This window comes from Colletotrichum costaricense, assembly GCF_030867565.1.
Source record: "Colletotrichum costaricense strain IMI 309622 chromosome Unknown Scaffold_12.1, whole genome shotgun sequence".
Classification (NCBI taxonomy): Eukaryota; Fungi; Ascomycota; class Sordariomycetes; order Glomerellales; family Glomerellaceae; genus Colletotrichum; species Colletotrichum costaricense.
Genome location: NW_026848241.1, coordinates 1,261,646 through 1,288,011, shown reverse-complemented (window position 1 = coordinate 1,288,011; position 26,366 = coordinate 1,261,646). Strand labels below are relative to the sequence as shown.

Genomic DNA, 26,366 nt, shown 5'->3' with positions numbered 1-26,366 from the left:
TGGCCCAGAACGTTGACCGCTCTGATAGTATTCTCTGCGGCACCCTGGCCACTAAACCTTATCCATCAATAACGACTCTCGAGTCAACATCGTACCTCAGCCTCGCGGGGTATCATCATGTACACTGCCACACTACTCGAGTGACTTGAGAAGATGTGAAACTTGTACAACAATCTAGTTGCACATCCATCGCAGCGTTAAATCCCAACCCAAGCTGTCCACTAGCTGGTTTAGTCCCTGAGTCTGTTTGCTCTTTTCCGACCCTTAGACCCTGAAGGAGCAGTCGAGGGCGGGGCGGGAGCCGGCGACATGTCTTCATCGTTTTCGTCACTGACTGGTGCCGGCAGGCCTGGCGGCTCGGGGCCTCCAGTCTTTCTGGCCCAGTCGCCCACCCGCCTGTCCGCTTTTCTGCTCTTGACAGATGCGGGTGCTGTGGAAGGTGGGACGCGAATCGGTGGCATGTCTTCGTCAACATCGCTGTTCTGCACCGACTCCGGTTGCAGTGATGCCGCTGTTCGAAGTCTGATCCCGGAAGAGATACGCCTCTTGGCCTTTTCTCTCTTCTCTTTGAGGCGGTCGGGAATCTTCTCGGCCGCATACTGTGAGGCGACTGGCTCTGGTGAACTGCCATCATTCTCCATAGACCGTTGTCTGGATGAAGTTCCTCCAGAAAGCCTGACACGTTTCTTAGCAGGGCTGGGCCTAGCGTCTTCCGCTTCGACGGGGAGAAGTCTGGAAATGCCAGCAGGTTGGAGAGATGGAGACGCAGAGAGAGCATTCGATATAGAATCAGTCAGGAGTCGATTCGATTGGGCTGATGACTGCCGTGTAGACGGAGAATCACCTTCTGTCAGCCTGGTCTCATCTTCCTCATCGGCTTCAGAGACGTTGTCGTCATCGTCTTTGTTGTTGTTCTCGTCGTCGGAAGCGTCGTCGCTGTCAACCACAAGTTCAGCACTGCGTGGCTCATTTTTCAGGCTCTTTCGACGGCTGGTTTTCTTGGGAGGATCAACAACAGCCATCTCGGTCTCGGTATCATAGTTGGTATCCCCTCCGCCGAGTATTTTGGCACCTCGGGGGCCACTCGCCTTGGCATCCTCCAGCAACCAACGGGCACAGTCCCTAACTGACTTTTCCTTTTGATCGGGGACACGCTGCCTTAGACGATACCATAGCAAATGGAGAGTCTTCTTAGGCCACTTCCTGCGGAACTCCAAGTCGGCGAGCTTCGTCCATTGAATCAATCGGTCGCGACCGGCGCCTCCTGCCAGGATAGCCCGGACCATTTTGTGTTTATCTTCGGGCGGCATTTCTTGGATCTGCTTGCGGGCCTTCTCCAAAGTCCAGGTGACCTTTGACGCGGGGCGCGAAGACCTCAGAACTTCGCTGGGGGTAAGTTCCACGTTGAGAGTCTTGAACTTTCTCATGCACTGCAGACGAGTGCGCTTGCGGCCCATCAGCTCACTGACCGTCTGCCAGTTGATCATGGGTTCGTAAGGCTGTTGAATCTTCGAAGGTGACCGGTCCGTCCGTCTGAGCAAGGTGATGACATGCTGAACCAATTCCTTTTCTTCCTCCTCAGTCCAATAATTGCGGCCTTCCGTGCGGCCACAAATGACATAGTTCCTGTAGCGGTCGCGAACATCCTTCTCGTGGCGACCCAGCTCTTCTGCAATTTTGATCCAGCAATTACCATGTTTGGCGTACAGCATCGCTAGCTTAACATCTTCTTTGGCAGTCCATCCTCCTCCGCGAGCCTTAAAGTTGTGGAAATTCTGGCGAGCAACATCGATAGTTTTCTGGCGGCGCCGGTCAGGAAGAGCGGCACAAATGTAATTCCACAGGTGGAGGAATTTCTCGCTGTCATATGGGATAGCCGTCTTAGACACTTTTGTGCGCTGCTTCATCTGGATAAGATTGTTCATCTCCTCTTGTGACAGGTCGTTCTCTTCTCGATACTTCTCGACAACTTCTCTGAGCTTGCGCATCTCTTCATGGGAGAATTGGCCGGTGATATATTCAGGTGGTCCCTGAGGCGCTCCCTTGGGCTGGGGAGCCTTCTTTGGCGTTTTCGCCTTTACGGGCTTCGGTGTGGCGGTTGCGGGTGTGCGAGAGGCGACTGTCTGTTTGGGTTTCTTGAGCTTCATCTGAGGCTTTGCGGTCTTGGTCGATGCTGGCTTCTTGACTGGGGCCTCTTCAGTTCCGGGCTCCTGATCCTCGCCGTCCTCTTGGATCTCACGAGCCGCACTCCCTGCCACCTCGAGATTCTCTGGTGTCTCTTGGACTGATGTTGACTTTTCGAAGAAGTCCGGTTTAGAGCGCTGCTTCTTGGATGCCGTGGAGCGGGTAGACTTCTGAGCCGAACTAGGCAAGTTGCCAACATCAAAGGGCTGTTCTTCGTCTGGCTGGGCATTGCGACGTCGAGTAGCTCGCGGCGTCGTGGCCGGCCTCTCAACAGCTGCATCCTTCTTGGAATAAGTAGTGAGCTTTTTGGCTGAACCTCGGAGTGCATCGCGGAAAGTTTTGATTGGCAGCTGAGGGGTTGGGACGACCTCCTCCTCTTCCTCCATGTCTTCGCTGCGTGTACTTGACGGGCTTTCTCTCGGGGCTTGTGATGACGGGGGAAGGCCATCGGCCAAGGACCCCTGACTAGACTGTGCGTCCTCGTCATCCTCGACGAGAGGTCCAGGCGAAGAGGGCTGGTTCGCAGTTACGTCCATATCCACGTCTTGGTCACTACCAACACTGTCCCGATCGAATGTATCATCTTCAGGTGGTTCGACGATTGGCGAGGTTCGTTGAGCGGCCTCCGCCGAATCCTCCTCCTCTGAGGCGGTTGCCACATCCTCCTCCATTGCGTCGTCCGTAGACTCCACGGCTTTTGCCGTATCGTGCGGTTGAGTTGCGGCCTCTTTGGCAAGGCTCTGTCTTAGGAGGGAGATCTGAGATCCCCGTGACATGCTCCTGCGCCTCTGCGCTGCAACACTGGGTGAAGACGCCGGTCCGTTCTGGCCATCATCGGACTCGTTGTCATCTGGACTTGGCAACACAGGTGTGCCGGAAGGTTGAGTAAAGAATGGCCTGGGGACACCGAGAAGTTGCGACTGCTGTGACTCGTATTTGATCTCGAGGGGATCGGCCTCGGAGGCGGGGCTGTAAACGATAGGTTGGGCGATGCTGGTGTCCTCGGGCGACTCAGGCACAACATCCTCGGGCTCGGCATCCTCCATGTCGACATCTTCGAGAGAACGACGCGTCTTCTTCTTCTTCTTCCTCCTTTTTTTCCGATCCGACGAGTGCGACGCGCCCAGCGCACTGGGATCATCCGATTCACGCTTGCGCTTTTTTTTCAGTTGAGGCGAAGAAGTGATATCGTCATCGGCCACAATGGCGTCACTGGAAGGTCCAATTTGGCCACTGAAGATGGAAGATGAGGGGCCTGCATCCGAGTGTTCTGGGTCTGTCGCCTTGCTCTTGCCCTTCTTGCTGCGATCCTTCTTGTCCTTCTTGGACTTTTTGGACTTTCGTTTCTTCACGCTATGGTCCTCGTCGGAAGGATACGCGGCATCCGCAGCACCTCCTCCATCGTTCGCTTGGGTCGAGAAAGGGACCATGGAAGAAAACGGGTCGACGTAGTCGTTAAATGTGTCGAGACCGGTCTCGTCCTCGTCCGCCATTCTGCCCAACAGTCTGTCGTCAATTCCGTCGGGGTACTCGGCCGGCGCAGTTGAAGGGAATATCCGATCTTCGCTTTCGTCGCGGGTTGGTCTAGTAGGTCCAGGCGAAGAGTTCTTGGTGGGCGTGTATCGGTTGAAGATTCTCGAGATGGAGTTGAACATGGTGAAATTTCCACCAGGGCGACCGGCGGCGCAGGGACGCAGAACAATTGGGAAGGGACGACTGGCAGGAGGGGCCGAGAAGGGTCGTCGCAAGGAAAGTACGCTGGGAAGCTTCCCTCTATGAGAAGGTGCTTGCTCCTTCCAGGTTGGTGCCTTCCACGGCCAAGATAACGTCGCGTACGAGGTGCCGTTAATGAAGTAAAAAAAAACGCGAGTGGAAGGTGGGACCCACAATTGCGTTAGGATGGCGATGAGGGAAGGAACACGGTCCACTGACCAGGAGCTTGGGCCGCCCCGTCTCTCCCGCCTTTGGTACCCCTCGTACCTTCAGGGCCGGCACAGGTAGGGACCTCAGTACTTACCTTAGTTAGGTACTTAAGTTACATCATCACCAGTCAAAGGCATGGCGCATTAGAGGAGCATCAACCCCGCGGCTCTCACTCAACTTCCATTCCATTGTCTTCGATAACAAAGACTGGACTGTAACACAGCATGCAAACTGAAGTGGCATGGCGATGTACACATGGCATTTCTTCATTCGCAAGCTACCTTATATCTACCTTGTGCAGCGAAGTTACTTCTAGAAGTTGCCCATTCTTATCATTCAAGTCGCTACTGCTCAATGTTATCAGACCTGCCCAATCACCAACTGGGGTTGGGATCATGTCTCACTACACGCACATGACATTCATCCCAGCCCTCGCAGTTGAGATCCAGTTCAATATTTCATATTTCATCCCTTTCCACATCACGATTAGTGATGATAAGTTGACGTTCATGAAGTGGTTTTGTTTTACATTATCAATTTGTCCTAATCCAGACCTCATTAAATCATCACCCGGCTAATGCTCTCGTCACGATCTATCTTTCTCTCTTTTACTTTCTCATCCAACTCTTCATATGAATCCTCTCATCCAGCGCCCAGCTCGACTACGCCGTGCGCTTCTCCGTAATAGCCTCACCAACCGGGCTCTCACCAACAAATCCAAGATTCTTTCCTCCAAACTCAAACACCTTGCGGCCTCTAACCCACGTCTCCTTTACCCGACCAGCAAACTCATGACCCTCCCACGGCGAGCAGCGGTTCTTCCACCGCATATCCCCAGACCTGAGTGTCCACGCGTCCGCGTCGTCAAACACGCAGATATCAGCATCCATACCAACCTTGAGCGCGCCCTTGCGGTGCGCAAGACCGACCTGCTTAGCCGTCGACTGACTGCACAACCGCACAATATCAACAATCGACGGCGCCGCACTCTCACCCTCAGCAGCGATGCGCGCCACCGCCTCGGAGTAGACGATAGGTAGACCCAGACCCACGGATGAAATACCGCCCCACGCGGCGAAGAAGTCGCCCCGCGAGCTCGCGTCCGCCACGGCCACCGCCGCGTCCTCTAGCGTCTTCTCCGCGAGGATCTTGTCCATGCTCTCGCCGGGGATCGTCATATCAATACCGGAATCCGAGTGGTGCATGTTGGGGGAGTGGCTTTCGGGCGGGGTGCGGGTCTCGAGGTGGCTCGGGAGGAGCTTCAGCTGCGGCGTACACGGCGAGTGGTCCGAGACGATGGTCTTGATGCACGAGTCCTTTGCCACGAGTTCCTCCCAGAGCCCGTCGCGGTTGGATCGCTCACGGATAGGAGGGCAGCACTTGTGGCGGGTGTCGCCGTCGGCAATGTCTTCCGATGCGAAGCCGAGATAGTGGAAGCACGTCTCGGCCGTGATGTTGATGCCTTTGGCTCTGGCATCCTTGAGCAGGGGGATGGCCTGTGTGGCTGAGAGATGGACAATGTGGAGGTGGAGGTCCGGCGCGAGGTGGGCCAGGGACAGGATCTCCTCGACAGCGTACGTCTCGAACGAAGGCGGGCGGGACTCGAGGAAGGTCTTGTATGAGTTGAGCTCGCCAGTGGGAGCCAGCGGCGGCTCGGACTGTTGGACCGCGTCGCCTACCGAGTCGGAGATGGGAGGGATCATCTCGGCGTGGAACATGAGCGTCGTGGGTGTGCCGTTGAGCTTCTTCATGGCGAGGGCCACGTCTTGCGATGAGACTGCTGGGAATTCATCAACCTGGTTGGGAACGCATTGTCAGCTTACAGTCTCTCAAAGGGTGAATCCGCCGGCGCAGTTACGGTGCAGGATACTACTCACTCCAGACTCGATCAAGAACCCTTTGAAGCCTCTGACACCGGCCTCGACAAGGGGCAGCAGATCATCAGCGTTTCCGGGAATCACACCGCCATAGAAACCAACGTCAACCCAGCACTGTCCTTTACTCGCAGCAAGCTTCTCCTTGAAGCCAGCCACCGTCGTGGTGGGTGGAATAGCGTTGAGAGGCATGTCGACGACGGTCGTCACACCGCCAGAGGCAGCGGCCCGCGTACCCGTCCAAAAACCCTCCCATTCCGTGCGGCCGGGTTCGTTGAGGTGGACATGAGCATCTACGAGACCAGGCAACAGGAGCTTTGAGCCGTAGTTGATGTACTCAGTGGAGGCCGGGAAGGAGGTCTTTGGCAGGACTGCCGGGACGATGTTGACGATCTTTCCGGTGGCGGGCGAGACTGTTATCGTTGCGGGTGTGAGAACGAGGTTGTCTTGTTCAAAGGTGAGGACTGCCCGCGTCGAGACAAGGACCACGAGGGGTGTGGTGGTATCTTGAGAGGCCGTCATGATGAAGAGTGATGGAGGGGTTGCTTATGATAAGCTTATCTTGGAAGCTTGGGGAGGTCCGATAAGGGAAATACCGCGGTATCTGAAGAGCTCTCCCCGCGGTGGACGTTCTTGGATAGCTTGCAGTTGCGTCTGGAGAAGAGCGAAGCTTATCTTGATCGCGGGGTGGCGGGGTGATGAGAGAGATAAGATATGGCCGGTGTGGCTTTCAAGGGTTTGAAGGTGTGTAAGATGTTTGGGTGGTCTTAGTGAGGACTACCTAGATAAACACTCAAGCAAAAAGTGAATGGTCTCGTGTAGTGGTTTTGAATTACTATGAGTCCCAAGAAAGGCAATGTGGTGATAATTCAAGGAGAAGTTGACTCGAGAAAAGAAGAGAGAAAAGAAGAAGGGGAGAAAGGAGAAGAACAGCTCCCCCCGTCCGAATCTCACTCAGAAGAAAGCCGTTCGTGGCTCGGTCCACGGCCCACCCCGAGAGTCCAGACGTGATTAGGACGGGTCCCCTTCCATTCGTTCTTCTGGGCTTCCATTTCCAGTTCTTCTCTCCGATAAGATAACGTTCTCTGAGGTGACAGGAAGAATATGTGACAAAGGGGGAACACGGGAGTTCAAGGGACCAGCCACTGAGCCAATCCCAACGAGGAAAAGACCCTCCTCAAGCAGTCTTCAGAGTAAGGTACATAGTAAGGTAAGGTAGCTTAGCCCTCTCCCACCGCCATCTCCTTCTCCTTCGGGCCCCGGTGCCGGGGGGGGGGGGTCTTCTACCCCGTCATCGACCTTCTTCAAGTCGACTCAAAGCCCGCTCACCTCAAGGCTCAACCTGCGCTCCAATAGTGACCATTGAACCCCGTGCCGCCGGCCTCTGCTTTCTGCAACTGGGGTTCGTGTCCGTCGTGTGGGGGGCGTTATCGAAACCCTTCTCCCACTGGGCTACGTAGTACTTTGCTTAAGGGACCCTACCTATCGAACAATCTCGACGCGACCCCGGGGAACCCTGAAAGAAGTCCAAAGTCTTCCCTTGTCGTTATCAGCCGCAGCTGATTGGCTGGATGTGTCGTCGGACACAGCCGTTTCCCGATCTAGACCGCCTTAGTCATCACAGGTTCAGCGAATGAGGAAAAGCATGTGCTGCTCTAAATGCCTCTGCTCTGTACCTTGAGTCTTTGACACTGACAATCCACCACAAATGTACAAACAAAGCCCATCACCGTTCTTGACTCTTCATCGGCCATTTTCGGGAACATCGAAGGCTTAATTTTCTCGGTTTCCATATGGCTCTGGTTTGCCCTTCTGACAGGTCCAGAGCCTTGACTCCCCCTGCCTTGGTCCTGCGTCGGTGTGCTTATTACTTCGGGCTCCACTGCCGCTGCTGCACCCGAGGCGTCGTCTAAGCTTCACTTGGGAGTTTCGATCGAGTAATGATCGAGTAAAACACCGCTCATTTGGGGCATCTGGCCCGCCAATGTTATGCGCCTCGCGAGTCCCGGGAACTCTAGTTTCTTGATTTTTTTTTCTCTTTCGTCAAGACATTTTCCGGCCATGGCGCGTATTACTACCAATTTGAATTTGGTGACAACCCATCTTCTCCATCTGCCATTGGCCAGCAGTTTGGTATTACTCGATGACATCGCGATAAAGGCAGTAGAAAAAGTCCGCTTTCCATTGTGTCCCAATCTTGGCTACCGATACTGGACAACGAATGAAAGATGAGAGAAAAAAGATCCACACACCCGGCGCCGCCGTGACACAGCCGCCGCCCCCCGTGGAGTTCCTAGAAGACCGAGTCATCTCCAACCGAGGAATGTCTCATTTGTTGGGATGAGCGATCCCGGCCCCGACAGCCGGCTCCCTTTCTTCCGATCACACCATTCATCCGTTTACCAACCTCCGGGAAACCATCCCTATAGCCATACTTCGTTTCCGGAACGTCCAGCGGCTATTGCAGCCACGCATGGTTTGTTTGAACCGTGCTTTGACGTGTTTGCGATTATGAAATCTTGTTTTCCGGATGGAAGTCTAGACGAATTGCTAGGTTGCCGCCTTTCTCAGAACAAGCAGGCTGCGCCAGAGTTCAGCGAGCATCGGATCGGGCCTTGACTATTATCGTATAAGCTTTGCAGGTCCCTGTCCGACCCATGCATGCATCTCATCACAGTGCCGTCTTCTACCACGCTGCGTCTAGAAGGGAGCATCTAGAAGCGATCCAGCAACGTAATGGAAACCGCTTCTCCACGGAGCTCGCCGGTTTCTCTCTTCTGGACCCTGCCGTCACGACTGCCGTCTAGACCTCACCGAATTCTGATCGAGTAAGAGTTTCCCATCTTCCCCAATCAGGTGAAGGTCGTTGGCGTTCCATTCAGCAGGCTGTCCTGCACAGGATCATCATCTTTCCCTTCAGCAAATCATCCCTTGCGCACGTATGCCGAACCCCGTTTGCGTAATCGAAAAAAAGGGAAGTTGTCTGTGGTATTGCACTCAAGTCCTGTGCCATCTCTAACCCGATGATATTCCCCCCTTGGCCTCACGCCGCGCCGTCTAGATGTATAATATCGTTACATGTACTCTGTCAAGAGCCCCAAAGGTCTGTTGTACAGTGGTGTTGAGCGCACATTACCACAATGCGTGCACTCCGGATTTTTGGTTTTTTTTGTACAGGTTTCTGATCGGCCAGCGCGTCAGTCGCTTATTTTGTCCTCTTCAATGCCTTCATGGCCATTTCGATGAGACCATCCTTGGCCTCACTCTCGGGGAATTCGCTGATGGCTGCAATGGCCCGCTCGGAATAATCCTGGGCCAGTGCCCTCGTCTGCTCAATACCGTCGCTCTTGAGGACCAACTCGCGTGCCTGAAACCGTGTTAGTCAGATCGTTCCCCAAATCCAAAAGTCTTTTGCTGCGTGCGCGCATCCTTACCCTGGCGACGTCACCCTCCTGCTCGAACTTCCTGCCTACCAAAGCACCCAATTCCGGATTCGTCTTCCACGCAAATAGTAGAGGGGCCGTCGCGAGACCAAGCTCAAGGTCGGCGCCGGCCGGCTTACCCAGTTCCTTCTCGCTACGTGTATAGTCGAGCATGTCGTCGACCAGCTGGAATGCGAGGCCTAGGTTTTTACCATAGGCGTATGCTGCCTCGACTGAAGCAGCGTCTGACCCGCCGAGAATTGCCGAGGCACGGCATGACTTTGAGATCAAGCTAGCCGTCTTCAAGTAGGTCTTTTGCAAGTAGTAGGTGAGCGCCTCCTCCGACCATACTGGCTTACGCTCATCCCGCTCAGTGTTCTTGAGCTGCATGAACTCGCCCTCGACAAGGTTGGCAATGACCGTGGCGAGAAGCTCAACGACCTCGGCGTTCCTCAGACGGGCCAGAGCGACAGATGCGCGGCCTAGCAGGAAGTCGCCGGCCAAGACAGCCATTTTGTTGCCGAACTCGAGGTTCGCCGAAGGGGATCCGCGTCGCGCGACGGAGTGATCGATGACATCGTCGTGGAGCAGGGATGCCGTGTGGATCAGCTCGGTGATCTCGGCCAGACGGCGTTGGGACGGGAGGATGTCAGATTCGGTCTCGACAGGCTCGGGGGCGGCGCTTGTCAAGGGCGAGCTCGGGTTGACGTCGACGAGGATGTTCGGGGGAGATATCGCCGTATCAACGCTACCAATGGCTTGACCAGATTGGAGCCGGGGACCCTTGGGACATAAGGCGGTGGCTCTCGACATGAGCAGAACGATGAGAGGACGCATGTGCTTGCCCTCTGCCTGTGTGTAGTACTTGGCGGCGCGATCCAGAGACGGGTGACCAGAACCAAGAAGCTTCCGGATGTTGCCCGTCAAGAACTTCATCTCCTTGGCCACTGTCCGCAGAGGGTCGATGTGCATGTCACCCTTGGGGATCACGCGGTTGACGGCATTCGCAGCCATGTTGGACGCAACAGACACAGCGGCGCCCCATGCTGAAGACCGTCTCGAGGATGAGTGGTAGAGGGCAGTGGTATGAGGTATCCGGGCATCGAGGGGAGTAATGCGTCGGCATTGCGAACATCGGGAGGAAGAGGAGGAGAGGATAGATCGTGACGTTATCGAAGTGCTGCGCAGCACCGCTGCTCCCGTACGGAGCTGCATGGCTCCTATAGTGATCTGGAGGGAATCAAAAGAGTGTCAAAAGAATCGCGAAAGAGTCCGACAGCATCTGGATTAAGTAGATCGTGCTCAAGATTCGTGGTTGAGGCAATTGGCAGCCAAAGGCGGGTAGATGGTACAAGGCGATGACTTTTTTTTTCCTGTCCTTCCCTCCCGCGGCGAGAAATTCAAGCCACAGCAGCTGCGCAGCAGATCCGGTCTTTCCCTTTGGTGGTACGGAGTACGGATACTCCTGTGCTCCCCTTACCTAAGGCAGGGGGAAAAGCGGACCCAGGCGATACGTATCTTTGGAGAAGAATGGTGGGGCCCTGGTCTTTTGATTGGTTCAATGGCCCATAACTTGAGCTTCCATTGGAGCAGGAGCTATCATACGCAGTAAGCTGCTGTGGCTGCCTCGGTCGTCGTCGTTGCATCGAGTGTGGCAGGCACGACCCGACGCCCGCATTATTACCCCGATTTGACCGCGTCTGACCAAATTAGTTGTTGGCACTGCATGTCTTGAAGTATCACCAAGTTACGAGCACATCGCTTCGAGATGACCTCGTAGAGGCGACACAATCACATCAGCAGCCATGGTACGATTGACGATAACACCCGCCTTAGCCGAAGGTCAACAGAAGCTGGCTGAGGTCAGATTCGGACGGCGAATCGCGGCGACACCAGAGGACACAGAGCAGGAAACCACAGCAGGTACTGTCAGCAAGACTGCGGCGACAGCCAAAGCCGAAGAGCCGACTCTTGGCGATTATGTGATCGGAGACCCCATCACGCACAACCAGATATTAGATTTGTGGAAAAGTCTGAAGACGGAAGGCATCGAGGGATTCGGTTTGGAGGGACTGTTGCGAGGCGCCAGGGTCTACACACCCCCGCCACCTCCGAAGCCTGAACCAGTACGTCAAGACGGCCAACTCTAAGTCTGCTCCGAGTCGCTGACCATACCTTCACAGTCCGCCGAGTACAAAGCCCTGATGGCCCGCCTGCGACGCGAGGAAGAAGAACGAACATACCAGCGAATGATGAAGCAACCGTCCCGAATGGAGGCCTTTTCCCAGCAGTTTCCCAGCGCCGCTGCCCGAGCACACGCCTTTGCCGAAGTAAACCGCCCTATGAACGAAGCAGACAATGGCGATGACGAAGTGACGCTCGGGGACGTGCAGAAGCAGATGATGGTCATTCTCAACTTTCTTATAAGCATCATTGGTGTCGCGGCCACCATCTGGATAGCAGCTCGATGGTGGAATGTCACTGCTCGAATATTCTTGACGCTTGGAGGCGCCATTCTAGTCTTAATAGCAGAGGTCGCCGTGTACTCGGGCTATGTTTGGAGGATAGGGGAGGCCAAGTCCAAGACGAAAGAACCGGAAGAAATCAGAGAGGTGATGCAGTCATGGGTGCTTGGTAAGGAGAGCAAGGGCGGGCCAGCCGGAGAATCGACTATCCTTCTTGATACGAAATCGCAAGATACAGACGAAGGCATACGGCGAAGACTAAAGGGGCTCTCGTAGGTCTCGTAGGAAGTAGAATTTACGAAATGAAAAGATATTGGCAGCATCATTTGCAACGTTAAGAGGTGCCGACAAACCGCTGCAAGGCGTGCTGTTGCGACATCCCCATGTAAGGCCAGAGAATGTCCTAAAACGGCCTTTGTAGGTTATTACCAATTGCCCAGGATTCTAGAACCATGTTTGTCAAAATTGGGTAGTACTCTGTCGAGAAGCTCCGTCATAGGTAAGAAAGCAATCTAATACACGTGACGGCGTGGGGAGAGTTTTGGTGTGCGCGACTGGACGCGTTGCCGCACGTCAATCAGCGCGACGCGCTCCGGGTGGGGCCTGGATGTTCCCCCCGGTCTGGGCCCGATCACTGCCTCTGCATCTCTCTTCAGCCTCGGCCTTGTTGACCTGTCTTTCGGATGCTGTAATTTTTAATCGTTTCCTAGTCCTTTGGTCCGTCTCCGCTATCTCTCTCACTTCGTTTCGACTGTAATCAGCTTCTCTTATCACGCCGAATTCTCTCCCGCGCGAAGCACTGAGCGCGCGCGTCGCGTATCACCACACCCATCTACATGCGCCTGACATTCGGCACATCTCTCTGTCCAACAAGTACTTTCACTGCCTTGGCTGAAGGCATGGATCAAATCGCAGACACCAGGTTCGCGTTTCCATGGACATTGTATCTCCATTAATGTCGCTAATCACCAAGCAACACAGCCAGCGGTCTGGACCCGATTCTACAAGAACAACAGCCAACAAGAGGTATGAGACCTGCTGCGAGTGTCGATATCAACCCAAACTGACGTCTTGCAGACGAACCCTCAAAACTTACAGCAAACGCACGCGCGCCGCTGATGAAGAAGTCGGCTCTCTCCTGTTCAAGAAGCGCAAACCCGAGATCGAACCAGCAACGCGGACGCCAGACCTCCCACGGCTTCCTCCCGCTCAATCTGCACCGCCACCAAGCAGTATACCCAAGAGTTCGATCCTAAGCTACTTCAAACCCTGCCGATCAAGCTCGGCCACTGAAGCCTCCGACCCCTTGTCCGACTCGGAAAAGCTGGTCAACACCCCGCCTTCATCACCTCCCGTTTTCAGAAAGATCAAGGAACCCCGTCGTCTGAGGCTACGACACAGCACGCCACTGTCACATTCGTCGGACCCTTTGGAGGGTGAGAAGGACGAGATTGAAGAAAGTTGTATTGTTGTCGGACGGAAACCACGCCACGCTCGCAGGACGAGGGCACGAGGCGCCCCAGAGCTGCAAGATGCCGACGAAAACAAACTGAACGAGCTTCCCGACCTCGGAAAGATCGAAAACCAGGCTAGGCCGAAGAAACCTCCCTCCCGATCAAAGCCTGTTCCGACTGTTCAGACGACCATCAATCTCTCGTCGAAACCTACTTTTATGGAGTGTAAGACATGCCGGATCGTGTACAACCCGCTGCACCCGGCAGACGTAAAATACCACGCTCAACGGCATGCAGCCTTCCTTCGGGGCAGGTCGAAGAAAGCATGAAACTTGGCGCAACGTCTCTGGCATAGCATCTGTTTTAACATAATGACTCAGTGATACCCATTTAGCAACAATAAGAATATCCTTTGCATTTCGTCCATCGTCAGGGTGTTCATGAAGCATGAGATAGCTAAACTAAGTGAGTGGCAAGAAAGATAATAGGAACAAAATGAGCGACAACAAATGAGTGAGTATCATGCTCCAGCAATCCAACCCGAGCCTTCCATATTCCACTCTGCTGCCCAGTTTCAGATTCCGACTCCAGCAAGCGAGTCCCGTCCTTCACAGAAATCGATGCGCCAACATTCTCTCTTCACAATCCTTCTCGACCAAAGCCAACTGCATCCGAATCACGGTCGATCCGGAACTAATTGCGTTCTCGAGCTCCTTAACCGATGCGACCAGCCAAGAAGATAGGGGCGGCAACAGCCGCGTCAGTCTGGTAGAGGAAGTGCGCGGGCAGGATGAAGAGCGTGCCTGGACGTGTTAGTGGCTTCTCTGACGTCTTTGAGGATGGGAAGCAGGCTTGCTTACCGTAGCAGACGGCATCCGCGACATCGCAGTAGACGGACAGCTTGGACGAGGGGAAGTTGGGGATGCGGCCGAGGTTCTGGAGGTTCTTGGTGTAGCCGAACAAGACGACGCCCTTGATCTGGTTTTGGATCGTCGAGCTCAGAGCTGAGATGGACGAGGCCATGACGGCGGTTCCCTGGCTGTTCATCGAGCCACATTAGCAGAGGACAAAGGGGAAAGGGGAAGCCGTCTGTAAGATCTGACTAACCTGTATCCGCCGGCTACAACGGCGGAGTTGGGGCACTTGGTGTTGGCCAAAGTGAAGAGCCTCTTGGCCTCATTAATGGCGACGGTGCTGGTTCCCTCGGGGAGGAAGTTGGAAGCCAGGTCGGCGCTGTACGGTCCGCCGACGCCCTGAACCCAGACTTGGCTCGATCCGTAGCGGCTCTTGAGGGCATCGCCGACAATGGGGCCAGCGCTGATTCCCTGTTTATGGATCGAGGTTAGGTTTTGGGAAAGGCCTTTTTCACTAGCTCACGTGAAAGAAGTTTGGTCGGCTTACCATGTTGCCGGGCTCGGTGGAGGCGCGGGCAAAGATGAAGATAACCTTGGGGCAGGCGGAGCTGCTGCCGGACTCGAGCTCGTTGCTGGTTGCTCCCGTCTGGCGGACCTGGAGGTCAGCGACGCCGGTGTCGACGACTTCGACTGGTGCCGCGGCGGCGAGGGTGACGGCGAGGGAGAGGATGCTGAAGAACTTCATTTTGGATGTTGTTTTGAGTCCGGAAATTGGGAACGGTCTTCAAGTGAGAGCGGGCTGGCTACTAGGCTTTGAGCGAAGGAGAGGAGGATTCAGGTTCTGAGCGAGAGCTTGAGTCTGATGAAACGAAGATATCAAGAGTCTACCGGTGGGATCTTGCTCGACTATTTATCTTGTTTTCGAAGTTGGTGTTCCCTGATGGATCATCTACAGCTTGAACATCCTCAATGCTAAGAGAATGTGCCCAATCCATGTCTCACAACTCACACGCCTGGCCGGTCTTGTTCGTGAAGCACATCCAGAAGTCGGCGCTACCTTTCCCCCAACCGGGCTCGATGAATGATCACATCGTGGAGACGGTGACGGTCGTTGGATTCATCCGCCAGTCGCATCTTGAATCTCAAAGCCATTTTCCCCACGTCGGAGAAGTTCAGGACATGGAGTCGGCGAAGCTAGATGCGTTCAAGAATTCCAAGGAACAGCGATGCCACGTGAGAGCTGGCTGAGCTGCCATTTCGCGACAGGACATCGAATTGGGAATGGCTCGGAGGAACCTCCGCGAGTCTGTTTGGTTGCAGCAGAGTGCGAGAAACCTCGGGACAAGACTTGGATGACTTGTAGAGAGGCCATAGAGGTGATGTTGGAATGAGGGGAGGGGGGGATATGCCCGCTTACGATGCCCCTCGAATTAGCCCCCATCGTCCTATGGTCCTAGGGATGTGTCTGTTGGTGAGCACAACTCGACTATGTGTCTCGTCCAACAAGAAACGGCCATGTCCCCCTTTACCAAAAGTTTCCGCGCTTGGTATAGTTCGAGAGCCTTATTGGAGACTCAATGGATAGGAGGTTACCACTTTACCAATCTGTCGCAGAATCTACTCCACTCTCTCCAAAAGGGTTCTCTTGGTTATGCACGATCCAAGCTCTGGAGTAACAAGACACACTGACCCAAGCCGGTAGAGAGCTGCAATCTCGAAGTGCCCCCCGCAGCACCCCGCAACGCCTCACTTGGTGACAACGTTGGATGCCTCGGCTCTGAGAGGCCGGACTAGGTCGCTTCGGGCGACGCATACATGGGGAGTCAGATTGAGTGCAGCATAGTCAGAGTTGCAAAGCCGACGACTCAGGTCAATGGTAGGTTCTTATTGGTTTGCCCATCGAGGGCCAAGAGAAACAGCCAAGCTGAGCGACCGTTGGAGTCGTGCAGCCTGCATGCGCAAACCGGCCGGTACTTGGGGGGGTATGTAAGCACAACAGGTGGGTTGTCTGGGGGTGGAGGAGGGGAGGCGCACGCCAGGTTTCTGCAATGCAAGTCGAGTGGGTAGACATGGATGACCAGATGAACTGGAGCTATCCCCTATTGTGTAAACTTTGCGAAATCTGTCTCAACTTTTTTTTTCTGTCTTGCGACTCATCGGGCAAAAAACGTGATGCCAAGGGTTCTGGCTTGACAGCGGAGCTAGCCGATCTGAAGTTTGTCCATCACTTGTCAGACTGTCTGATGTGTCAATCGATGAGTTCAGAGATAGCCGCGCCGGGCGATCCGTACGCAGGCCGAGTTGGCGCATCAACGGGATTTGTGGTATTTTCTAATAGTCTTACCATGATCTGAAACTTTAGTATCCGCCCTGATGGGAAATTGGGAGGCTAGACTATTGCCGTTGTTCGCACTGGAATGGTCTGGACAACGGTCCTGTGTCTGACCGAGGTCCAACAGAGGGGGCTTTATGCGAGGTGGATCGGTCTCCCCCCTTCAATCTGTTGTAATAGAAGTCCGCCTTTACTCGTTCATTCCTCTCTGGAATAATGGGTAAGAATGATTCGTATTCTTGAGAGAGTTCGGTGCTTCCAGTTTCAGGTGTTATCTTGACTCCACCAGACAAATGATGTATTAATCGAGTGTTACAAAGACAGGCGCTTTTGTTTCTTTCGACAGCTTGTTCGAGAGAACTTCAAGACTTCTCAAAAGCAGGATTACTATTCAGCTATGATTTCGACTAAATCCACTGCGTGACAAGTCTTTGAATTGCATGACTACCACATCGGACTTAAGACGAAGTTCAGCAGCGAACGTCAAGTACAGCACTGTGAAATGGGATTGGCAATCCCTGATTACCTATCTGTCAAGGTACAGTTCCTAGCAAGATGCTTTGCCCCTTCCTGCAACATACATCATCGAAAGGCCAGATTTCCAGCCGTATCACAAGCCAATAATCTGTTTTCTGGCGTGAAGCGTTGACGAATCTCAGTCCATGTTGACGAGAAGCCAGAAAATCCTCCGCTGATAACTTTGTGAAGCGCGTCCAAGAGACCTCGGATTTCACATGCTCCGATGATAAGAGAGTCTTTTGGCCAGGTTGATGCTTCTTCAGATCTACGGAAAAAAGAGCTACGCGGATGTCCTTGTTCGCCAAGAACGCACATGTTCAGATGAAGGCATTGAGGCGTCCATGAACTTAAATATAACTGTGACTCCAAAGTTCTATTCTCCTGTGGTATGATTGCGCATTGTATTATGCAGAAAGTTCAGAATTCATTAAAAAAAAGCATAAGTCTTATTCAGAGATCGAGCCGAAGAGAAGGCCTATTGAGAAATCCAACAGCACAATGCTTAGCATACCCAACCGCCATCAACATTGTATACAGCTCCTGTGACAAAAGAAGCCTCATCGCTAAGAAGAAACGCGATAACGCGTGCAATCTCGATGGGCTCTGCTCTTCTCTTCTGTGCGGTTACCTGTAAACCACGCTTCACATCTTCTGGATTTTCTCCACGAGACAGTGGCGTGTTGACAGAGCCTGTAGAACATCATTAGCTTGGTTCTGTACTGTCGCCAGTTTGCGACTTTTTTGAAGCAGATGATTTCGTAGAGGGGGGGGGGGGGGAGCAGCAGGGAAGGAGCGACTTACCAGGTGATACGCAATTCACGCGAATGTTTTGATTTTCCTTGGCTGCTGTTCTTGACAACCCAATTACGGCTGCCTTGCTGGCGCAGTATGCGGCGTTGCCAGGAGCTCCGAATTGACCAAACACACTCGCTGCAGATACCTGCGATGGAAAAGCATCATATCAGCTTCTGAAATACTTGTAGCCAAAGGATGTAGCTCGAACGGCCTGACAGCCGGTCTAGAAGTCGAATAGAGAGAAGAGACTTACGATGCTGCCTCCGTCAGACATCGCTCCTAGTTGTGACCTCAGGCAGTTGAAGACGCCTTTGGCATTGACTTCAAAGACAAAATCCCAGTCCTTGTCTGTAAGCTCTGCAACAGGTGTGGCATGGGTAATTACACCAGCCATGTTGACAGCACCGTCTAGCTTGCCAAACTTTTTCACCGTATTTTGAATCCAGGTGTTAACGACATCACCTTTCCTTACATCGACTACTTCGTACATGTGGCTTGCACTATCTTCGAGAGACGAGATTGCCTCCTTGAGAGAGTCCTCGTTGATGTCCGCCAATGAAACCTTAGCGCCGCGGGAGGCTAGGAGCTGGGCCGTTGACAGGCCCATGCCGGAGCCGGCGCCGGTGATAGCGATCTACGCGAGGGTTACATGAGCATGATATCCAAGAAAGTGGGTAGTTTGCCCGACTTACAACTTTGCCTTGGAATGAAGACATGGTGTGGTCGGACTTAGTGTTTGCGTGAAGTAAACTTGTGCCAGGGTACGATGATGAGAAGCTGGTTTCTATGAACAAGTATGCTTGACGCCTCCCTTTGTGCCTCTAATTAAGTAGAGGTACCGGTCCGCGGCATAGGTAGTGACAGTCAAACTCATAGGCAAGTAACCGAGCGGAAATCGTTTCTGTTGAAGAAGCGCGGGGTATCTTGGGGAGAACTTACACGGAATATGTTGGCCCAGAATAGGAAAGTTATCCCCTTGCAGGAGTGGCAAAGACCCCACCAAAAGGGGTAAGTCGAATATCATCTGCTCGACAGCACATCCAGCCACATACCCTCCATCATCTGCAAGACTGCAACCTACTTACACACAATATCACTCTAGATTTGAAAACGGAAGATGTAGGACAGCCAGTCATATGCATTTTACGATATCAAAATGGCCTCGGTGGCGCCGCCGCTATCTACACATTCCTTCTCGGCCCACCGTCTCTCGACATCCGCGAGAGAATCGCTGAAGATACGAAGACCGCTCCGACGCGCCCAGTCCCTGAAAAACTGTGCAAACGATTCCCGCACCTCTGGGTCATCTGCCTCGCTCGCCGCAATCACTGCAGGCCACACCAGCCTGGCTGACCCGTACCCCATCTCAGACTCGGTTGCCTCGAACCGCAGCAAACAATCCCGAACACCGACAACCTTATCCTGTAACATGTCCGCCTCCACGTCGTACACCCTCCGATAGAAGAATATGGTCAAGGCAAGCAGCATGGCCTGGGAGAGATTATCTAGAAATTGCTGGCAGTGCTGCATCTCCGGGTCCGAGGTGGGCAAGTCTGCTATCACGTATCCGGGCTGCCGTCTGAGTTGGTGGATACGTCTCTCGACTGCCTTGGCGCGGAACATGAACTCCTTCAGACCTGCGGGACTCGAGTACTCTGGATCTTCTTTTGACCGAGCCAGCCGGATAACGAGCGAAAGGAGAAATATGTAGATCTCTGGGATACCAAAGATTTCGGGATACAGTGTTGCGAGCCAGACACCCGGGATCTGGAGATGGAGATCGTTCTCCCCTTCTTCCCGCCCCTTGACCTTGAGCATTTCTTGGTCGAGGTTGCTCCAGCTCGCCAGCTGAAATGACAGGCTGTCTATGCTATAGGCACTCGCATTGCTGGTCTCAATTACCTTGCGCACATGGAGACGGTGAGGAGACTGCGTGCTCCCCGGGAACGTGGTCTCGTGCAAGACCCGCTCGAACGCGTAGCAGTGATGCAGTAATCGGACCTTGCGCGACTTTTTCCTGTTGAGCCCCTTGACGCGTATGAACTTTTCCGCCTCTAGAAGATAGCACTCCACTTGGTCACGGCTGCCGGAGACGCTCGAGATTTGCACCATTGTCAGAAAAGCAATCAGTATCGACTTGTACTTTGCCTTTTTGGGTACATCGTAGGCTGTCTGTAGCATGAGCCGGACGTGATGGCGAGCGCGCTGCTTGTAGTTGTTTGCCTGTTCGGACCACTTGCGCGAGTTAGAGATGCCACCAAGGCTGGAGGCGCTGATGGCGAGCGTGCCGTAGAATGCCGTTAGGCTAGCGTGGTCCATGTCGTCTCCGAGTGTCAGTGCTGCTAGACAACTTTTGACGTATGGTATGAATAGGATATGCCATGGCGTTTTGCTGTGGCGGAAGGGCGTGAAGCCTCGGAGGACTGTTGTAGAGTAGTGTCTCAGAAGGAAGACCGCATCGTGAGGAACGGCGTAGTCGATTGCGGGGGCAATAGAGCAGTTTTCTGGCGTTGAAAGCTGCTGAGACTGAGTGTCTGCAAACATGCTCGGTATGCATACTTGAACATCCTGAGAGGCGACATGGATTGGTACCCTCGGATATTGTTCCATGCCGGAGAAAGAGACATTATCGGATATATCGCGTACGCGATCTAGTTCCACAGGCGTGTCCCACCAATTGCTCGCGTCTGGGAGATCACCCATATTCCACCATTCGTTCGTGTTCCACCACTCAGTAAGAGGGCTCAATGGACGATGGTCCAAGCAGGCAAGAGCAGGCCCAAGTAACGGCGTCGTTTCTTGAGCCGGAGAACCGTCTGGTGGATTCATGAGCTCTTCGTCTGCCTCCTCAGGACTGTCCTCCCCGATCTCTTTCGCAGCCTTTGGAGGGCTGCCGACTGTGGGATTATTTGACTCTGGACTCGATTCGGGCGCAGCCTTTGAAGATTCCATTGACAGTCGATGTACTCTAAAGGCCCCGAAGGGACCTCGACTGATTTGAACGCTTTGGGATAGCGGTGCCCTCTCGCATTCGTCCTCAATTTGGGCAATATGCCAAAGAGTCAACGCCGGAGGAATGCTGGAGACGAGTTCGTCACTCATTGACTCGCGTTCGGATTCCGTCAACAAGGGTCTCCGAAAGCGCGCCATTCCGACGCTCGGAATCTCCTCAAAGTCGAAAAAGATATTCTTCTCATAGCCGCTGCATGTGAGGTTGGAGGCCCTACACATGGAGCATGTCGGCCGACCCTCGTCACACTTCATCCGGCGGTTTCGACACTGAAGCAAGTCAGCGCCTTGATTCCAGTCTACAGTCTATCCAGACTTCACAGGTTCACCAGCGTGATGGGTGGGATGACGTACAGTTCCACATCCGCCAAAGGACCGACTGCGCCGGGCGTCCGCATCCTTGGGCAAAGACAGCCGGGGTTTGTTGGCATCGGCCATTCCGGGTGAGCCAGAGTTGGCTCGGGATTCCACTTCCTGTTTGGTTTATGGGAGGACGTCAGGAGGGTTTGGCGCACGTTGAACGTTTGCGATATCAACTGCTGATACTCTGGACTCCGCAAATGGATATGGAAAGTTATATCAAGGGGCTGAGGGCAACATATTTAGCCAAGGGTTGTACCAACACGACGGGATTGATGTCCGCGGAGAGATACGAATAGTGCGCAACAGAATGCATAACGCGGCTTTAGCGCATCCGTTGGAGCGGGGGCCTTTGATAAGAGCGGGGGGAATAGCGAACGACCCGGTGACCCCATAGTAAACCTGGGGTACATGTTTTGGCGTCTGATAGCTGGGAAAGCTTTCCTATCTGACTGGAGACCACTACACTTGGTATCTTCGCCAAGTCGCCTAATGCCCCGGATGGGTTAGGAACAGGGACGGCTGGAACTTATCTCCATCCATGCTTTTCCAAGACTTGCAATGTCTTCCGTCCAGAGTACAACGAGCTGAGTCGGCACTAAGTAGTATCGGTGCCGGTCTCCCTTGTCAGCCCAGACAAGGTTCACCTTAAGGGCCCCGGAACAGGATTCGGTGTACGTGGTCGTAATGTGTAGTTTAAAAGACAAGAGAATGCCCTCATTCAATGCAAGAGTCAACTTAGGTTGAAAGAAACTCTGTACTCAACTACCTTACCTACACTGGTTTCACAACCAAACAACTCCTTCAGTTGCCTCGAATGCATAATTGAATTAACCTTACCGAATCCCTATCGTCGACCCAGTCTACAATGGCTCTAGACAACGACACGGCAACCCCCTTTTCGAAGGAGGGCATTTACGCGGACACTGCCAACGATGGCAAAACGCACGACTCAGACCTCGGCCGACTCGAAAGCAATACCTACGGCGAGACTCATCTCGTCGCCCAGGGTGGCACGAAGCGAAATGTCAAGTCGCGACACGCCCAGATGATTGCCATTGGTGGCAGCATTGGAACTGGTCTCTTCGTAGGATCCGGCCAGGTCCTGGCTGCTGGCGGACCGGCGTTTCTCTTCCTAGCCTATGCCCTCACTTCTCTCCTCGTCTACGGCATAGTCACGGCTGTGATGGAAGTAGGCACATTCCTCCCCATCTCGGGTAGTTCCATGTCGTACTACTGCAACCGCTACACTTCTCGATCCCTTGGATTCGCTCTTGGTTGGCTCTATGTGTATTCTTTTGGCATCATTCTCGCCTACGAAATCACAGTTGGTTCAGTCATCATCAACTACTGGCCAAACAACGTCCACAATGCTGTCTGGCTGACGATCCTCCTTGTTGTCGTCGTCGGACTCAACCTATCACCAGTTGCTGTTTACGCAGAGACCGAATTCTGGTTTGCAAGTCTGAAGATCATTCTCTTCATCGGTCTTCTGCTTCTCTCAGTGGTTCTGATCCTTGGTGGAGGGCCGAGCGGAGAACGGCTGGGTTTCTACTACTGGGTTGACCCAGGTGCGACCAAGGAGTACATCATCACAGGCTCTGGTGGTCGCTTTACTGCCTTCCTTTATGGTTGGGTGTTTTCCGGCTTCTCGTTCTACTTCAGCCCAGAGCTTATCATCGTCATGGGCGGCGAGATGCGAAACCCGCGCAAGAACCTGCCCATTGCCAGCCGACGGTTCTTCTACAGACTCATCATTTTCTACCTCCTCGGCTCGTTGGCGATTGGAGCCATCTGCAACTCCAACTCCGAGGGCCTTGTGTCCGGTGCTGGTAATGCTAATGCGTCACCTTGGGTTATTGCAATCCGCAACGCCGGGATCAATGGTTTACCCACAGTCGTCAACGCCGGTATTCTCACGAGCGCCTGGAGTGCTGGAAACTCATACCTTTACATGGCCAGTAGATCCCTGTACTCTCTTGCAGTTGCCGGCAACGCACCCAAAATCTTTACACGCTGCAACAGCTACGGTCTTCCCATTTACGCCGTCCTTGCATCGAGTTGCTTCACTCTTCTCGCGTATCTGAGCGTCTCCTCAGATGCTGGCGTGGTCTTCAACTGGTTCGTTAGTCTGACAAACACCGCTGGATACACCTCTTGGGTGCTGTGCGCATTCATTTTCCTTCGTTTCCGCAAGGCCTGCCAAGCGCAGGGCGTCAAGGTCCCTTACCAGTCCTGGTGTCAGCCCTACGGAGCGTGGATCTCCATGATTGCATTCGGCTTCCTCCTCTTCGCCAATGGATTCACGGTGTTCTACCCCGGAAGATTCTCTGCATCTAGCTTCTTGACTGCGTATATTGGCATTCCGCTTTTCCTGGTTACATACTTTGGACACAAGCTCACGGTTGGAAGAAAGGATCCCTGGCTGTATGCTCCTGAAGATGTTGACTTGTCTACCAATTTGCGGGAGGTAGAAGCAGAGGCGGAAATGTGGACGGCCATGGATGAGGCTGAGAAGGAGAAGCAAGGCAATTCAAACGCGTGGTGGCGCAAGATTTCTCTGATTTGGCAATGATTGTCAATTGCAGGTGTTGATATACATATAGTATAGCTTAGGCACAGTATGGAATACATCAATTCGAATTGAAGCACTATTGTGGTTAGAAACGCAATGAATGGGCTCTAATGATGGACTCCGTGCTTGCTCGAAGTTGCGTCCATATGAATTGACTGGACTATGTGCCTCCCGGAACCTTTTGCAGTCTTGGTATGGGATGCCAATTTACATCGTATTCTTGATGTTCATACGATATCATGAACCCCAATCTCAGCTGCGACTCCATAGTGTTGAAGTGTGACAAATTGATTGCTCAGTACCGCACTCACACGCCCTATCGGCGGCAGCTCGGAAAGCGCTCAGCTGCATCATATGACCTTTAGATAGACGGACAGCTTGACATCTCGATGATTCGACGCTCTTGGGTGCTTGAGAATGCTGTATAGTTTGACTAGGGTTCCTTTAGGGAAGGGTTCCCCTTGGAGCTAGCCTATGACTTGGCCGATGCGGGGGAGGGGCCCGATAAGCGAACTTTGGTCAACACCACACAAATCCAGAGTTGGCAAGTCATCCCCGATTTGGGGCCGCCACCTCAGATAAGCCCCACATGGGATCGGCTGATGTTTGACGTGAACAAGTTGGGCGGATAATGCTGTGATAGATGGGACGGGAAAGTTGTGCAGATACTTTCTCAGCGGAATTCTATTTGCTAAGGGAAATGCCTTGTGTCAAGGGCGAGTCGTTGGCTATTTAGACATCTCACAGACTTCGAAGAATAAGATCTTAATGTGGCACAAGAAGCATTTCATCAAGCATTCCTATCAAGACTTGAATAGTACAGACAAATCTCAAAATCAAACTTGATTCTTTTCAGTCTGTTTCTTGAAACCACCCCGAAAATCATGGGCTCTATTCCGACCCCTGTGAAAGAGACGTATGATGTCCTCATCATTGGCTCAGGCCTATCCGGCCTTGCTAGTCTGCACCACATTCGGGAGCAAATGCCCGATTGCAGGGTAAAGGTCCTCGACAACGGTGCAGACGTCGGTGGAACGTGGTTCTGGAATCGCTACCCCGGATGCCGGTTCGACTGCGAGTCTGTGTCCTATAGCTACTCCTTTGACAAGGGTCTCTTGGAGGAATGGCACTGGAAGGAGGCCTTCTCCCCTCAGCCCGAGACACACAAGTATATCAAGCGCTTCGCAGAGAGGAACGACCTCTACAAACATATTCAGTTCAACACCACGGTCAAATCAGCTCGCTGGGACGACAATGCCCATAACTGGACATTTGTCGACCAGGACGGCAACCAATACATCACCACTTTCTTCCTCAGCTGTATCGGCTTCCTTTCGACACCATCACTACCAGCTATCCCCGGCATTGAGAATTTCAAGGGCACGTCTTTCCACACATCGCGGTGGCCGACAGACTTGAACCTTGCCCGCGATTTTGCTGGCAAGCGTATCGGCGTTGTCGGGACCGGTGCCACCGGCATCCAGACTATCACCGCACTGTCAAAAGAGCCAAGCATCAAGTCCATCAGCGTATTCCAAAGAACGGCAACATGGACCGTCCCCTTGCGCAACTACGAGATTTCGCCAGAGAAAATGGAAGAGCTCAAGAAAGACTATGATAACATTTTCGGCATCTGCCGCTCTACACCCTCAGGTTTCATGCACATGGCGGACCCACGCAAGTCCATGGAGGTTACGGCAGAAGAGCGCCTGGCCCTTTGGGAGAAACTATACAACGAGCCGGGCTTCGGCAAGTGGCAGGGTCTCTTTAGCGACACATATACGGATCGCCAAGCCAATGAGCTGTATTCCAACTTCATCGCAGACAAGATTAGGGGAAGAGTACACGACCCGGAGGTGGCCGAGTCTCTGATCCCTAAGACGCACGGTTTTGGTACCCGTCGTGTGCCGTTGGAGAGCGGCTACTTCGAGGCCTTCAACCAAGACAACGTGCACCTCGTTGACCTCAAGAAGGCCCCGGTCTCTGAGGTGAAATCTGACCGCATAATCACATCCGACGGCAAGGAGCACGAGCTCGACATCCTGATCTACGCCACTGGTTTCGATGCCATTACAGGCTCCTTCAGCGCAATCGAGTGGCAAGGCAAAGATGGACGGCCACTGATTGCACCGAGTGGAACACCCAAAGGCGAGCGAGCCGTTTGGGTCGATAACAGACCCTACACGTTCCTCGGCATGACGGTACCCTCTATGCCCAACATGTTTATGGTTCTCGGCCCGCATCAGCCGTTTGGCAACGCGACCAGAAACATTGAGCACGCCGTACAGGTTGTTGTGGATTTGTTGAAGTTTTGCCGTGATAGGGGATACACGTATGCGGAGGCAACACAGGAGGCCGCGGACGGCTGGACAGAGCATGTGTTCGAGTGCAGCAAGGGATCACTTGTTAACGAGGTTGACAGTTGGATGACGGGTGTCAACACGAACATTAAGGGCAAGCAGGTTAGAAGCGTTGTCAGATATGGTGGATCTGCGCAGGAGTTCCAGAGACGGTGCAGGGAGGTTAAAGAGTCTGGTTACCAGGGGCTTACGTTTGCCAGGCAGGCTAAGGGTGTCAAGTTGTAGATTTTAGATTATCCA

The 26,366-nt window shown here is 53.5% G+C and overlaps 9 protein-coding genes across 9 annotated transcripts; 3 read left to right on the top strand and 6 right to left on the bottom strand.

Annotated features, from left to right (window-relative positions):
• Window positions 1-230: 230 nt before the first annotated feature.
• On the bottom strand, window positions 231-3,839 carry CCOS01_11390 (myb-like DNA-binding domain-containing protein; the record flags this gene model as incomplete). Its single annotated transcript, XM_060459543.1, has 1 exon — window positions 231-3,839. The coding sequence occupies one exon, from the start codon at window positions 3,837-3,839 to the stop codon at window positions 231-233; it is 3,609 nt and encodes a 1,202-aa protein (XP_060310275.1).
• A 930-nt stretch (window positions 3,840-4,769) lies between these two features.
• On the bottom strand, window positions 4,770-6,503 carry CCOS01_11389 (allantoinase; the record flags this gene model as incomplete). The annotated part of the gene is made up of 2 exons (XM_060459542.1): window positions 4,770-5,903; window positions 5,985-6,503. The coding sequence occupies 2 exons, from the start codon at window positions 6,501-6,503 to the stop codon at window positions 4,770-4,772; spliced, it is 1,653 nt and encodes a 550-aa protein (XP_060310274.1).
• A 2,683-nt stretch (window positions 6,504-9,186) lies between these two features.
• On the bottom strand, window positions 9,187-10,618 carry CCOS01_11388 (hexaprenyl pyrophosphate synthase; the record flags this gene model as incomplete). Its single annotated transcript, XM_060459541.1, has 2 exons — window positions 9,187-9,348; window positions 9,416-10,618. 2 exons carry the CDS (start codon window positions 10,616-10,618, stop codon window positions 9,187-9,189), a joined length of 1,365 nt encoding a protein of 454 aa, XP_060310273.1.
• A 590-nt stretch (window positions 10,619-11,208) lies between these two features.
• On the top strand, window positions 11,209-13,651 carry CCOS01_11387 (uncharacterized protein; the record flags this gene model as incomplete). Its single annotated transcript, XM_060459540.1, has 4 exons — window positions 11,209-11,529; window positions 11,587-12,140; window positions 12,850-12,894; window positions 12,946-13,651. 4 exons carry the CDS (start codon window positions 11,209-11,211, stop codon window positions 13,649-13,651), a joined length of 1,626 nt encoding a protein of 541 aa, XP_060310272.1.
• A 385-nt stretch (window positions 13,652-14,036) lies between these two features.
• CCOS01_11386 (cutinase) lies at window positions 14,037-14,921 on the bottom strand (the record flags this gene model as incomplete). Its single annotated transcript, XM_060459539.1, has 4 exons — window positions 14,037-14,125; window positions 14,183-14,361; window positions 14,430-14,647; window positions 14,724-14,921. 4 exons carry the CDS (start codon window positions 14,919-14,921, stop codon window positions 14,037-14,039), a joined length of 684 nt encoding a protein of 227 aa, XP_060310271.1.
• Window positions 14,922-17,529: 2,608 nt separating this feature from the next.
• CCOS01_11385 (uncharacterized protein) lies at window positions 17,530-18,538 on the bottom strand (the record flags this gene model as incomplete). Its single annotated transcript, XM_060459538.1, has 4 exons — window positions 17,530-17,717; window positions 17,829-17,967; window positions 18,076-18,456; window positions 18,515-18,538. 4 exons carry the CDS (start codon window positions 18,536-18,538, stop codon window positions 17,530-17,532), a joined length of 732 nt encoding a protein of 243 aa, XP_060310270.1.
• Window positions 18,539-18,965: 427 nt separating this feature from the next.
• CCOS01_11384 (uncharacterized protein) lies at window positions 18,966-21,269 on the bottom strand (the record flags this gene model as incomplete). Its single annotated transcript, XM_060459537.1, has 2 exons — window positions 18,966-21,101; window positions 21,186-21,269. 2 exons carry the CDS (start codon window positions 21,267-21,269, stop codon window positions 18,966-18,968), a joined length of 2,220 nt encoding a protein of 739 aa, XP_060310269.1.
• A 790-nt stretch (window positions 21,270-22,059) lies between these two features.
• CCOS01_11383 (amino acid permease) lies at window positions 22,060-23,766 on the top strand (the record flags this gene model as incomplete). Its single annotated transcript, XM_060459536.1, has 1 exon — window positions 22,060-23,766. One exon carries the CDS (start codon window positions 22,060-22,062, stop codon window positions 23,764-23,766), a length of 1,707 nt encoding a protein of 568 aa, XP_060310268.1.
• Window positions 23,767-24,650: 884 nt separating this feature from the next.
• CCOS01_11382 (uncharacterized protein) lies at window positions 24,651-26,351 on the top strand (the record flags this gene model as incomplete). Its single annotated transcript, XM_060459535.1, has 1 exon — window positions 24,651-26,351. The coding sequence occupies one exon, from the start codon at window positions 24,651-24,653 to the stop codon at window positions 26,349-26,351; it is 1,701 nt and encodes a 566-aa protein (XP_060310267.1).
• Between the last annotated feature and the right edge of the window lie 15 nt (window positions 26,352-26,366).